Here is a 13,902-nt window from a genome sequence, read left to right as displayed (position 1 = left end):
GATTCCTGCCAGGAGCCTGCTCCACCATGGGCTTACCCCAGGTTCACCACCTGTTTTGATAGTCTACCTGCTCTGGTGTGGGACTCAGCCCCAGGCTGCAGATGGATCTCAGTACATGCATGGACCCCCAGGATATAAAGAGATCCCTGTAGGGTCACAGCTGCCTCGCCATGGTCTGCACCACTGCCTGCAGGGGAATCGAATCTCATCTACAGCACCTGAAGTACCTCCTCCCTCTCCTCCTTCACTGACCTTGGTGTCTTTGAAGCTGTTCCTCTCACACATTCTCACTCCTCTCTGACTGCAATTATTTTTATGCAATATGCATAGAAATTTCTATGCAATAACTTTTTTTTTACCTGTCTTAAATCTGTTATTACAGAGGTGTTACCATAATTTCTGGTTGGTTCAGCCTTGGCCAGCAGTGGATCTCTTCTGTGGCTGGCTGGTGTTGGCCCTGTTGGACATGGAGGAAGCTTCCAGCAGCTTCTCACAGAGAAGTCACCCTTGTAGCACTCCCCACCAAAACCTGGCCACACAAGCCCAATACAGCCTCCCAGAGTTCAGAAGGTCTACTTTGATCTTCGCCATTGTAACTTTGTATGTTGGAGCTGAGGACTGAGACTTTACAGAGCTTTGTCAAATCATATTTAATTTAATTTTTGAACTGATGCCCAGTGATGAAGCAATGTGTCCAGCAGAACAGAACTCTGGAAATGGTGCTGAGCTAGTGCTGGCAGGCAGCAGCAATAAAAAGACATCCTGCTTAAATTTGTTTTTCAGGGCTGGCTTGGAACTGGCTTTAGATCAACTCCCTTGAGAAAATCATATCCCCATCACAGAAAGCAGAGAAGTGCTAAATGCTTGGGAGAATTGGGGACTGCTGGGGACTCTTCCTACGCAGTGGTAGGCGAGATATAAGCAGTTGGCCAAGACTGTTGTGAAATATTTATGGCATTGCTGCTGTTCTCCTCCATGGAGGGATTGAATGAGATCCCCACTTCACCCAACATGTGTAGGTATTGACTGAGTAAATATCCATATACCAATATTTCACCTACAGGCCCAGTTTGATTGATATAGAAATAACCATTGTGTCTGCACATTTTTGCAAATGATGGGAACAACGGTATGCATACAGAAGTTGAAAAACTTGTATTATGAATGTGTTTTAAAATCCTCTTTTACTGCTTCTTCTTGCAAATATAGTAATCTAAATGTGACAGGATTTATCAGGAGTCCAAAGAATAGAAGAGAAAAATAATTAACATTGTGTTCTGGTTAGCTAATATCACACTTTAAAACCTGTTGAAAGATATACGGGGACTTTTGAGAGAGGTTTTTTTAAATTTTTATATGAAGTGCTGGAAAATTACTGTAGCTAGAGGTGAATTGTTGATCTTGGTTAGTTCTACATCTGGTTGTGTTGAAACACTTTTTGGTGCTATGTTGTTCAAAGCCTGAGTACATGGATGTAGTCACCTAGCCCTGACATTTAGGTGAGGAAAAGAATCCCTCCCCTTCCTCTTCCCATCTGTCTTTCCTGCCTCCAACGGCCCAGTCATGAGGAATGTAGGGGGAATTTCACTCCTTTCTGCAGCACTGCCTGTGGTCAATTGCTAGAATCATTTGGATACCTTTCTCTAACAAATTCAGTATATTTCACTGCTACATGCATCATACCAACTTGACAGTGTAGCAGCTTTCAAAATAGCAAGTATTTTTAGGTTCTTTGCTGTCATGTCAAACCAGAGCTTCAGACCTAAATGCTGTGACAGAACACCATTGTTTTTAGCTAATCTCAGGTTTCAGTGTTGCTCCAGATTGCCATCCTCAGCTTTGTGTGACTAAGTAATGACTCTAAAGATGACAGCATAATAGGATGATGTGCGCTATGAGGTGTCTTATGGACAAGTTAGCAGTAAGACAATTCATTAGCTGATGCATCTCAGTATTACTCTTGCCCTTTTTCTCATGAGAATAGTGTTCTTTATCTCACAACATGAAGTAGAGACAGACCAAAATAGCAACAACTTGTTTTGTCTAGTTTATATGCAAAACCTCTACAGCAGTGACTGTCAAACTGAAGCTACATTTCTGCAGCTGTTTCTTCAGTGCCCTAACACTATTATTAATAGTACCTGTCACCTGTACAGCACCTCAGAGTTGTAAGTAGTTTGAGAAACATTATACAAACTTAGTGGAAAGCATCAAAAATTAAGTACACACCCTACTTCTTACTGGCTAAACTCAGTTCTTAAAATTACTTCATAGGCTGGCTTTGCCTTTAGGTTAGTGAAACAGTCTTACAGACAGCTATTTCCCTGACTTACTTTATGTTTTTGCTAGATCACTCCTGTTACAACTTTATGACGTTTAGACCAGATAGGCACTACTGAAAACAGCATGTAGAGTTTCCTTGTCTTACTTTCCAGGCCCCTTTAATTAAGTTAAGATGCTAAAGTGATTTTGAACAAATACAGAAGTACTTCTTGTTGGTAATGCTTATATGCTGCTAATAGCTGTAGAAACTCCGTACAATTAAAGATTCTTGTTGATCTTGGTGAAGCAGTAGTAGCAGCAAAGACCTTAGTGTAGAAAGCAATCTTTCTTAGCATAATTTTTATCAGCTTAACATTTTAAATTGCCACCAAGCAGGTGGTGTGATGGGAAGACTTCGAGCTATTCTTACAGTACCACCATTACAAAGCTGGAAAAAAATATGTGGAGAAAAATATGTGCTGGAAATAAATTTGAAAACTTCTGACATTAATTTGCATTTCTGAAGGCTCTTTCAACATGGATGGTTTCTAGCCAGGGTAGAACACATGGTTCTGTTAATATCTTTTCTTCTCTTTTTAAATGAAATTGTGAAGCTTTGACAGCCTGTAAGCTTTTGTTGTAACCTCCTAAATTCCCCCCAGTGTGAGGCCAGGCAGCCTGTGCTGCAGAGCCCTAGCCAAGAGTCTTTGCCAGTGCCTGAACTGGTGGAAAAGCCACTGGCCCTGCCTGCTGGCCCCACTTCTTCCCATATCCTCTCAATGCTTTCGTAGGTCTGCTTGTATGAATGCATTGAGATTATAAAGCCATTGTTCCGTGCCACAAAACCAGGTACCCAAAGTTACAATAGTTATAAAAAATGCCCAATGCAATTTCTGCTTATTCGAAACTCCCCTTGGCACTGAGGGAATCTGACTGCCAGGCTAGTCAGCCCCTCCCAGCAGACTCAGCAAGCCTTTATGGTACTTCTGTTGTATCAGTATTGAAAATAGTTCATGTTTTATTGTAAATTACTGTTATTTGCAACTTCCAGTTTTGCAGTTCCCACTGCGCAGAGATCAAGCACCCAATTTTTCCTTTGTATCTATCAGTGCAAATCAAGATTAACTCCAGTGAAATCAGCCTAAACACAAGTGTAAACCTAGGAGGGAAGAAAGGAAAATCAGTCTACAAACTACTTGGGATTTTTATTTTTAAATAGCAAAATTAATGCTGCTGTTCTGCAGACACAGGGTGACCTGCAAAGTACTAGCTCATGCATTACTAATGTATCTCCATTTAAATGCAGATTTTTGCTCCTAACACAGAACTTCAGGGAAATCCTCTCCAGATAAACTCTAATAGGATACCAAATGGTGATTCAATATTTCACTTTAGCTTGTGTTTCAGCTTATTGATCTTAATTTTCTATCATTTTGATGCAGCATTTGTCTAGGGGGAAGAGGATTACATTCACTATAACATGGCTTTTAATTAATAATTAATTATTTTAGTATTCCCCACATCCATGCCAGGAGTGGAAATCTGGTTGTATTCCTTTCCTTGTTTCTATTTTCAGTGGTGGAAACCAGCAAGATGTGACTTTACATATTTCAGGAAGTAATTGAGACGCAGTTGAGAAAAGGAAGCATAGCATAAGTATCACAGTGTCTATGTGGGACATGCTTAACATGATAGTATTTTGTCCTAAGTCATTTGTGGTACCAGTAGTGACACCCTGACACAATTTGGTTTTGCCATATATGACAAGTTTAGGATGAAGTTTTTCTCTGTACATGCCTCCCTCATGCACTGCTTCAGTGCAGCTTGTAAGATGTACATGAAACCTTGACTGATATATCTTTTTAGACAGATAAGCTCTCTTCTCTGGACTGAACTTATAAGTGTCCTAAATAGTACAATGGAACATAGAAATTACGTTTATAAGTCTACTAGATCGTGAATACAATCCTTAAGAGGAATTACCTGATGATGAGAATGTTTTTGCAGCACTTGACGTGATGACCTCCAATCTAGTTATAACTAGGCCACAGTATTTCTCAGTTTCCAGGCTGAAAGCCAGCAGCACAAGGATTGCAAGCAAGGCTGATGTACCAGCCACTCAAAAATAATTCCCTACTGTGGTAGAAGCATAAATAGGATGAGATTTTAAAATAAATGTTTAGATTTAGGGGTTTTGGTTATTTATGTAACCTAATTACCTATAGGTTGCATTCTCTTAACATTTCCAAATGTTGTTCTTGCATCCATAAGATTCATGAATTTTCAAAATTTTACCTCCAAGATTAACATGTTTCATATGGAATCCTAGGATTTGTATATTTTTTTAAAATTACCAGAGTAAGAGCAATAAAATAGTGGAAATTGTCAGTCTTGTGGTTAGTGAGATCTCTTCTGTCATGTAATTTGGTCAGCGGAACAGATGTCTAAGAAGTAATGATTTTTGTGATTAGGAAGCTTACCTACATGCCCTCAGAGGTTTTCTTCTCTTAAATTATGTCAGACATTCTCAAACTGTGGCAGATTGAAGCGCCATCTAAACAAAACAAAAACTGCTAGAGAAACATTCCTTCACTGCCTCATCAAAGTCAGTCCTCTCCACGCCTGTGCTGAGGTCTGAATAAGTGGCATGCTGCAAACCAGTAGACAGAAATTTGTTACTGATAAGAACATGAGACACACCATAAAAAACTGTCTCATGGTAGATTTTGTTGGGTGGGGAATTAGGGGGGTGGGGAGTGGGGAAGGAGATATTGATGGGGTTTTTTTCTCCCACTCCAAAAAAAGGCAAGAACAGCATTTGCTTTTGGTACTGAAGTCCTTGCTGACTTGATAGATAGAGAGTAATGAAAAAACAAATTATAACTGCAATGGAGGAGCCGGGTATTTTTCTCATCAACAATCCATTATCAGTGAGCACAGTTTGATTGGAACCAAAGCACTAAACAAAACTTCTAATGCTGGGGGCATTTCAGTTAATCACTTCCAGGTTTATCCAAATCAACTATTTAAAGTTCTCACAAAAAACAAGAGACTACTATTGGTTAAAAAGAAAGCTTTCAGTGAACCAAAATAAGATTTCTTTTAATTAGAAAATTATAGTATTTCCAGGGGTTTTGAGATTTGGATTTTTGGTTTTTTAATCACAGTGTAGAATCCTTTATTAAAATTTGATTTGGTACTCAAATAAAGCAGAACTGTAAATACTAAATAGTAGAAAATAAAAAGGTGGTTTTCTTTGGAATGTGTATCTTGAAAAGTATTCTCAATAGCGAAAATGGGTGCTGTAATAGGTTGGGGTTTTTTTCCCCAAGACATAAGTTCTTGCTAAGACTTAACAAATAACACTGAAATTAATTTTAAAAAAGGGGAATGGATCAGGTGTGAATTTATAAAACTTACCATTTCTTTGACCTTGTAAACTTCCATCGGAATGCATGACACAGCAGAAAGTTTGCCTAGCAGCAGTAGGTTTGCACATCTTCTTACTTCCTTTACCAGCTCAAACCTAGGTTTTCACATTAATTACTGTTCCTTTATTGAATGGAAAAAATGCATTTTTAATTATGTTAGTTGAAATGTTGGCTGGTTGTGGAATCAAGTGCTTGGAATTGGTCCATTTGGGCCACGTGAATCAGCAGTACTGTTTCATAGGTTTTGCATTTTTCCAGTTCAGAATTTCACGCTATGATCCTTGCCCAGCAGAAAACCTGATAGAGAAAGATTAAAGGCTCCATCTAGTGGGCAAGAATTTTCTATTGAAAGGGGGAAAAAAGGGCTCTAATTTTCTCTTGATTTTATGCACTAAAAAATACTGCTTTAGATTTTGTTTTATTAAGCCGCCATGTTGTTGTTAATTCTTGCCTTCTGCATAGCCATTACTTTATATGCAAAGCTGTGAAACATTAAGTGTTGAGCAAGTGAGCAAGAAACATTCTGAGTGTTGAGCAAGAAGCAATAAATATTAAATGAGTGGGTTTATACAGGAGTTCATCGACAAAGTCCTTCCTCCCCATCCCCTTCAAGTTTCAATATTTGTAATTTGTGTGTCAGCAAACATTTTAAAGTATTTAAGCTTCTTTCCTACTTAAAAACTGACTGGAAACATTCATGGCTTGACCACAGCACTTAACACAATATTTTGGGAGTATTTTTACTCAGGGAACTCTACCCATGTGTTACCTCACCATTAAATGACCTGCAAACAGTGAAATCGGTGTGTCTTTTCTGGCAAGATCCAACCCCTGTGGCTTCTGCTGTGTATTCCAAAGGCAAACACCAAAACTCATTCATCCTGGCATTTGTGTAGGAGCCTACCTGGTACTGTTGTGTGTCCAAAAGCATCCCAACAGAATCTAGCACCTTTATTTTAGGTACACAATTGATCTAGTACAGTAGAACTGGGGTTTGTGGTTGTTTTTTTTGTTTTTTTGTGTTTTTTTGGTTTGTTTTGTCTTGGTTTGGGGTTTTTTGGGTTTGGTTGTTTTTTTGTTTTTTTTTTTCCTTTTCTTTTTGCTGTATTTCTCCACTGCATTGCAGTTATGCACCCAGCTCCTGAACTTCAAATGGCAGGACTCTTCCATTTGCAGTAATGAAACTTGGGTGTTAGTCTCTCATTCCAACAAATTCAGCTAGCAACTGAAACCTCCTCTTCAGTTCACTTCAAGCTAATAACAAGCATAGGAGCAGCAATAATTAGCAGCAAGCACAGAGCTGGCAGAAGAGACACTGAGCTACATGTCCTGGCTTTTGTCTGAATCTCCTTACTTTTAAAGCCATAGAGCCTGGCAAGATCAGTTCCACCAGTGCAGCTTCCAGCAAGGGGTATACAGTGTAACACACATTCTAGTAATGCACTACACCCAAGCATTTACAAGAGCCAGCCTTCATATCCAATGTTGGAAAATTTATCTCCTGTGCAAATCACAAAATAGTTTACCAAATTTTGCACTCCTTTTGACCACAGAGAGATCTTCCTTTGCAGCAGGTCACTTAATAGCAAATCCAGAGGATTTTTACTTAGGTATCAATGCACAGTTTGGCAATTCTGATAGGTTACACAAACCTGCTGATCTTCCAGAACAATTCTCCTCAGCCGCAGCTGTCGTATCCTCCATGGATGTGTTTTTCTGAGGTGCCAGTGGGCAAGTGCTGTCATTTGGTTTTACAGGCTAAGCAAAGGATAGTTCAGAGTTCTTACTCTGAACCTTTCTGTGAGCAAGGATTACCACAGAACTGAGTATTTCTAGAATGCCTTTGAGGAAGTTGATAGGTTTCCAACATGCAAAATGATGCTATATCAAAAAGGGAAGAAATGAAAGGTAGAACTTAAATTGCTATTTGTTAGAGTAATGCCACTTGGTTTCTAATGTACACAACCACCTAATTCACATGAAATAGATGTGAGTCCTTTAATTCAAAGTTGTTAAATAATATCACTTTTCACTGCTGGCCTTTGCTCTAAGAACTGTTCATGTTTTGAAAGATTATAGGCTTGTTCCTGAGCTAAAGCAAATCCCAAGTTTGGAACTACAGTAAGATCGTATTTGTTTAACTTTAAATACCTTTTCTAGCACTAGTACTTGAACTGATCCTAATGAAATACAAATTTCCAGATGTGAAACTCTGAGGATTATCTGACAAACTGCTTTTGTAATAATCTGCTCTAAACTCAAAGTGTTAATTTGAGGATTAATTTATTGCCTCTTCAGATCACTGAAAAATTTCATACAAGCCTTCTAACTAGATAATATTTATCTGGGTTAGGATTATTCAGCTACTTCTTTGTTCTTTGTGAGAGCAGTGGTCTTTGAAAACAAAAGCACTCATGTCCTTTCATTGTCGAAGAGAATCACTCAGTCTCTTCCTTGCTTTTCACAGCTAACCAGGTGCTGAAGTTTGGAACACTCGTCAGTACTTCCAACACGTATGACAACTCTGGGATTGTGACCATCGAGACAGACAAACCTTTGCTATGGACAATGGCTATCAAGAGATAAGATCAGCTACAGCTGCCTTTTCTGATCTGACACGTCTCAAATTACTAAAAAATTTCACTGAATTAAGACAGTAAAGCTGTTGCAAGATACAAGAAGGCACTGATTTTCTGTATTGAATGAAAAACAAGTCTGAAATAAAAGTCATTTGAGACAGAATCAAAATTACTTGCAGTAATAGAGTACTTCATTCTGGTAAATCACATTTCTTAATGAGAAGATGCATGAGCAGCCACTCAGTACAACGACAAACCAAAATGAATGTACAGAAACTGCTGCTGCTTCTTTGGTTAGTTAAGGCTACTTTTACAAAGTATTTTATTCCAATACTAAACCATTTTTCCCCTCCTGCCAAAAGTAAATGCAGTACCCAGCTGCACATGATATAACTGTATTACAAGGGGATAGCACTAAGATTAGTTAATCTCATTTTTCTGTCCTGGTTTGTAACACATGTAGGTGCTGGTGAAAATTTCTCAAGAATAATAATAATTGAAATTTTCTACTTAGGAAGCAAGTTAGTGTACTGAAGCAGCTTCAGTTTTGCTGTAACAGCAGTATTGGATCTCCCAGTATTAAGTGCTTTTGAAGTCTGTAACTGAACAGAACACTGTACCTTCTGCAAATACCAAATGCTTACAGTAAGATTTTTGAAGTGAATTAAATGTCTTAATCTCAATCTGAGGAGGAAGAGCATTGCATCTACCAGAGTTTTTGCAGGCTTGGTTCTTAAAATCAAAATATGCCATTATTTAAAATAATGGAAACTTCCAGGTCAGTACACAGGGGCCTTCATGATTCTAGGTACAGAACAGGATCCAGAATGGGTTTATGTCCTATCCAACAGTGTGCAAGTTGTGGATTTGCTGAAGGACTGCTTAGTGTCTGACAGCTAAATGATCCTCAAATGGTACATCTCAGTAATCAGTTATGCTTGGTTTTTTTAATTATGCCATCAGAATAAGGACTGGCAATGCAATTTCTTTGTTTGACAAGTTTTTTTTCCTGTCAAGTACAAAATATAACCTAGCAGGACTTCCAAATGCAGAAAGGAATTAGTGATAATTATGGTGGTTCCAGAAATTAGTGTCAGGAACTCCCATACGCCTTTACAACACCACTTGAAAGGATACAAAAATGCTGTTTTCTTGCAGTCTGCTTTTGCTGGAACAATGCTGTTCCAAAGCTTAATTTACTGCTTTGTAAACAACTCCTGAAGAGAGGTCATACAGCTGTCCCCCTTGGAAGCTTTCAGTATTTGACTGGAGAAAACCTTAGACAACCTCATTAGAATGCAATACTGACCCAGCTTCAAGCAGCGCACTGGACTAGAGATCTTCAAGCTTCCTTCCCAACTGAATGATTCTACTACAGTTAAATGAAGTAGCAAAAAAACACACAAAACCACACAACTACTACCCCGTGCCCCCCCCCCAAAAAAAAGGCACCTGTAGACAGGTATGTTCACATACACTTAAAAAAAGAAATAAGATGACAAGAATGTTTGAAAACCCAAACTGAGCTTGTTTAATATCAAACAAATTAAAGCTGTGAAATCATTGCAGCAGGTGTCACAACTGTCTTCTTCATGATGAATATTCAGCCACCTCTGTTGAGAGAACAAAGTGATCAGTTTCAACTAATGAAGTGTGATCAAGTGATCCCACCTGAAGTCTTACTTATCCTCCCACCACTGCACTGTTAGAACAACCATTACAGCTTATCTACCATTCTCAACCACTCCTTGCCTAGATGACCATTCTTAGAGGTGTAAGAAAGTCACATCATGGTCTGACAGAATGGTCTTTAACCTCGCCCAGTGTTGGAGAGGGGATCACACCAGCTCTGGAGAATATGAGGAGTTTTAACTGGGACTGTTAATATGCACTACCATGGTGCCAGTCAACTTGAAGTTCAAATTTTTCATGATGTAACATTTATTCCAAAAGGGATTTAACACGATGCAGTTACACATAAAACAATGTTTCAAACATATCTAGCACTCAGTAAGTGAAACAAGACCAACTTTGTTCTGTGCCTTGTCATCCTACATCACACGCACTCAGTTTTCTTTACCTTACTATCCATCCATCCATTTACTTTGGATACCCAAATTATAAACTGGAAACAGTAAGAGTATATAAGATCCGAGTAAGGTAAATGTTCTATGGTCAAACATACACTGAGGAAGCAGGTATCAAAATATCTGATGTTCAGTTTTGAAGCAGAATATTCAAAAAAACTTAAGAACTATGGATCTAATACTTTGCAGCATGCTGAATTAACACGGAGTTCATTAGCATTGTTCATAAAGTCCTTTGAATCAAGTAATACTTGTCATATTATATGAATACTTGTTATATTACACTAACATGTGAAACCCACAGACATTAAAACAACATGGGTCCCGTAGGACTCATTAATGTCCTCTGTTTAAAACTGAACAGATAAAAATTTTGTGAAATTGAAGGCCTTATTCACTTACACAATTATATTGTTGATTGGGATGTGGATCAATTTGACAAAGAAACCAATAAATCCCATTATCGCAAAGCCTATTGCTGTTGCCATGGCAATCTTCTGGAACTCTGCAAAAAAACAACAGAAAAAATTTGTCAGGAAGTCTCATATATGGCATACAGACATGCACTGCAGTGACCAAAGGAGAGATCTCTCTTTACAGAACTATGTCAACACTGGAAACACTTCAAAATCTGCACAGATGCTAGAAACAAATCCACTTTTTCAGAAGACAGATGAGATTTTTCAGAGAGAAGATGCAGATTTCCACAAAGAACGGCTGACCACAATCTTTTTTAAATAAGCAGAATCAAAAATACCTACAAAGACAATTCATGGAGCATTTATCCCACTATGTTTCCTTTACATCTCTACAAGCCCTGAAAGTAATCTCTAATACGGCATCAAAAATGGAAAATCTGTATTCATCTCTACCACAGCAGGACAGCACCGTAAGGCCCCACAAAAATCAAGTACTTGGGATATTTTCAATTACTTCAGGACAGCAACCATGAAGTTGACTAAGAAGGTCAACAGCCCCTCAGAAACCTGACAAGGAATGAAGTTCCTTAGGGATCTCAACAGCAAACTTAAGTCGCAGAACTGTTCACCCTGAGCATGTGAATAAAGCACTGTAACTTTCAGTAAGGAGGAACAGTTGCATTCTGGTTTTAGTTATAGCTTCTCTCCAGGGCCTCTTTAGTCCAAAACCTCCTCTACCATACCCCCAGCCACGAAATTGTTCCTGTCCTGATCAGGCAATGACTGAAAACTGTGGAACACTGAATTTCAGCTACTTAACCTCCCTCCTAAGGTGAACTGTAGTACCATTCACAAGCCTATGTACGTACCAGAAGACAACACGCTCAAGTTTATTGCAGCCAGAACCTTAAACACATTGACATTTAGACAGCTAAAGCTCAAGTTTAAATCTCATATTGGCAGATGAGAAACATCCACAGCAAACAAATCAATAGAAGTAAGGTATGGGAAGATGTGCTAAGATACAAGATGAAATAATGATTATTTTCTGGTTTATTGTGTGTTTTACCTTTCCTGTCAGGCTTGGTGCATCTCTTAACAAGTCGTATGGAATCTTTTACAAACTGACGGCTGGGTTCCACAAATTGCATTACCTGATCCATGATCGCCTGCAAAGACAGACACATTTAGCATTGATGGTTCCACTGAAAACCAAAGAAAAATACCAAAACCCAAAATTTTTTAGTTACAGAAGCAGCAGTTACCTATAAAATCTGTTAAAGGCTTAAGATAACCTAAAGTGTCATATTCCAACCTAAGCTACTTCCACTTTGCAGGAAATGAAGACACTGTTTCAGTAAATAAACATGAGGGCCTATTTCTGTCCAGGGGAAAGGAAAAAAAAAAAAAAAAAAAAAGGAAAATTCCATCACATTTTGGCTTTCAGCTTATGTCCTACGGTGTGTTTCTGAGAACACCCCCAAAGGCGTTTAAACAGACAAAAGTCGCCGGTTTGAGGAGACCCCCCCACGCCAGAAGCTGCCGGGGGGTTGACGAGCACGGAGACAATGCTGTGGTCAAGCCTTATTCTCGGAGCAGGCGTGTGTCGGCATCGCCACCGCACGCAGGACACCCATCGGAGGCATTTGCTCCCTTTAATCCATACGGACCCCCTGGCAGGAGGGTCCCGGTACGATGCCGGCGCCTCTCGAGTCCCCAGCGCCTCCCTTTCCCCTCGCTCCGGCCGAGGCCCCCTCCATCCCTGGCCCCATCCCAATCCCCTCTGCCCAGCCCCCCCATCCCTTCTCCCTGATTCCCGTCTCCCGGGGCCAGGGCACACCCGGGCCCCCATCCCTGATCCCCGTCTCCCGGGGCCGGGGCACACGCCACCCCCCTCACCCCCCTCACCGCCGGCCGAGGGACACGTCGCACTGAGCTGCGGACGCGGGACGTCACAGCGGCGGGCGGGGCGGTTTTGGGGTGGGAAGGAAGCTTTTTGAGGGCGGGGTTTTACGTGGGTGGTTTTTTTTTTTCCCTTTCCGGTTTCCGGGGCCTGTCGCTCCTCCCGCCTCAGCGGGGGCGGCGCAGCCGTGAGGGCCGGTCGGGCTCGGCAGCGCGCCTCCCGCTTCTGGCAGCGCTTTTGCTCGCCGTGCCCTTGGAGCCTTGGGATCCGAGAGCGTCCTAGCGGGAAGTGAAGGGAAGAAGGTGCCACTATTCTCCCAAGCAAACAGGCACAAGGATGAGAGGACATAGTCTCAAGCTGTGCCAGATGAGGTTTAGGTTGGACATTAGGAGGAATTTCCTCGTAGAAGTGGTGATTAGTGTTAGGAAAATTAATCCACGAACACCAGAGGTTTATGTCCAAAAAGGAGACATACGAGTCCTTTTACTTTATTCGAATAAAGGGAGAGGCCATGGGGCATTTCCCATGGGGTCTCTCAGTTTTTCGGAGGACGCAGCCTCCTTTTTTTCCTAATTTCCCGGCTTCATTTCCCTCTCTCTTTCCCCACTGGCTTAGGTACTTGAGAGGTACAGACTTCCTGAAATGCCTAAGACCTAAGATTCCCCCTTTAATGTATAAAACCCCGCTAATTTTTAATTTTTATGGGTTTTCCCCATTGTTGCTTTCATCTTTCAATATTCAAATTCATTTACAAACAAACTTACGGTTTGTTTGTAAAGGCAAGTATCTTCTTTTCCATTCATCAATCAGTAGAATCCTTCCCATTGTTTCTCTTATCTCTCAGTGCTAGTTTTACCTACTAGCAGACTCACAGCTTCTTTGTAAAGACAAATCTCATTCCTCTCATTAGATACTGGAATGGGCTGCCTAGGGAGCTGGTGGAGTCACTGTCCCTGGAGGTGTTAAAGACTCGACGTGGCACTCAATGCTACTTGTCTACTTTTCAAAGTGGTGTCATGGCATAGGTTGGATTCGATGATCCCAGAGATCTTTTCCAACCTAACTGATTCTCTGAATATGCTTGTAACAAATGCTGTTCGGTGAAGGGGGGGGGGGGGGGGGGGGGGACGACACACACGACACAAACAAAAACAAACAAATGAACAAACAAACGAAGTATAAAAATTGTACAGGCTCTGATTGCCCATGAGCCAGAGACCT

At 40.4% G+C, this 13,902-nt stretch overlaps 2 protein-coding genes across 4 annotated transcripts in view; one reads left to right on the top strand and one right to left on the bottom strand.

Moving 5' to 3' along the window:
- The window catches only part of TPK1 (thiamin pyrophosphokinase 1), a 309,075-nt gene extending 300,634 nt beyond the window's left edge, over window positions 1-8,441 (top strand). For both annotated transcript variants that reach the window (XM_040081488.1, XM_058421774.1), the window contains one exon: window positions 8,161-8,441. In XM_040081488.1, the coding sequence (XP_039937422.1) occupies window positions 8,161-8,279 (119 nt within the window). In that variant the 3' untranslated portion in view covers window positions 8,280-8,441. The remainder of the gene's footprint in view (window positions 1-8,160) is intronic.
- Window positions 8,442-9,779: 1,338 nt separating this feature from the next.
- Window positions 9,780-12,787, bottom strand: SEC61G (SEC61 translocon subunit gamma). 2 transcript variants are annotated; one of them, XM_040081516.2, is made up of 4 exons: window positions 12,687-12,787; window positions 11,848-11,947; window positions 10,762-10,864; window positions 9,780-9,885 (listed from the first exon to the last, which is right to left on the bottom strand). In XM_040081516.2, the coding sequence occupies exons 2-4, from the start codon at window positions 11,939-11,941 to the stop codon at window positions 9,876-9,878; spliced, it is 207 nt and encodes a 68-aa protein (XP_039937450.1). In that variant the 5' UTR covers window positions 11,942-11,947; window positions 12,687-12,787; the 3' UTR covers window positions 9,780-9,875. The 2 variants fall into 2 exon arrangements, with proteins under 2 accessions (XP_039937450.1, XP_039937441.1); XM_040081507.2 differs by lacking the exon at window positions 12,687-12,787 and having other exon boundaries at window positions 11,848-11,967.
- Window positions 12,788-13,902: the final 1,115 nt, after the last annotated feature.

This window comes from Hirundo rustica, chromosome 1, assembly GCF_015227805.2.
Source record: "Hirundo rustica isolate bHirRus1 chromosome 1, bHirRus1.pri.v3, whole genome shotgun sequence".
In the NCBI taxonomy this organism is placed as follows: Eukaryota; Metazoa; Chordata; class Aves; order Passeriformes; family Hirundinidae; genus Hirundo; species Hirundo rustica.
Note: the sequence above shows the minus strand (reverse complement) of the source record. Positions and strands in the feature narration are given on the sequence as shown.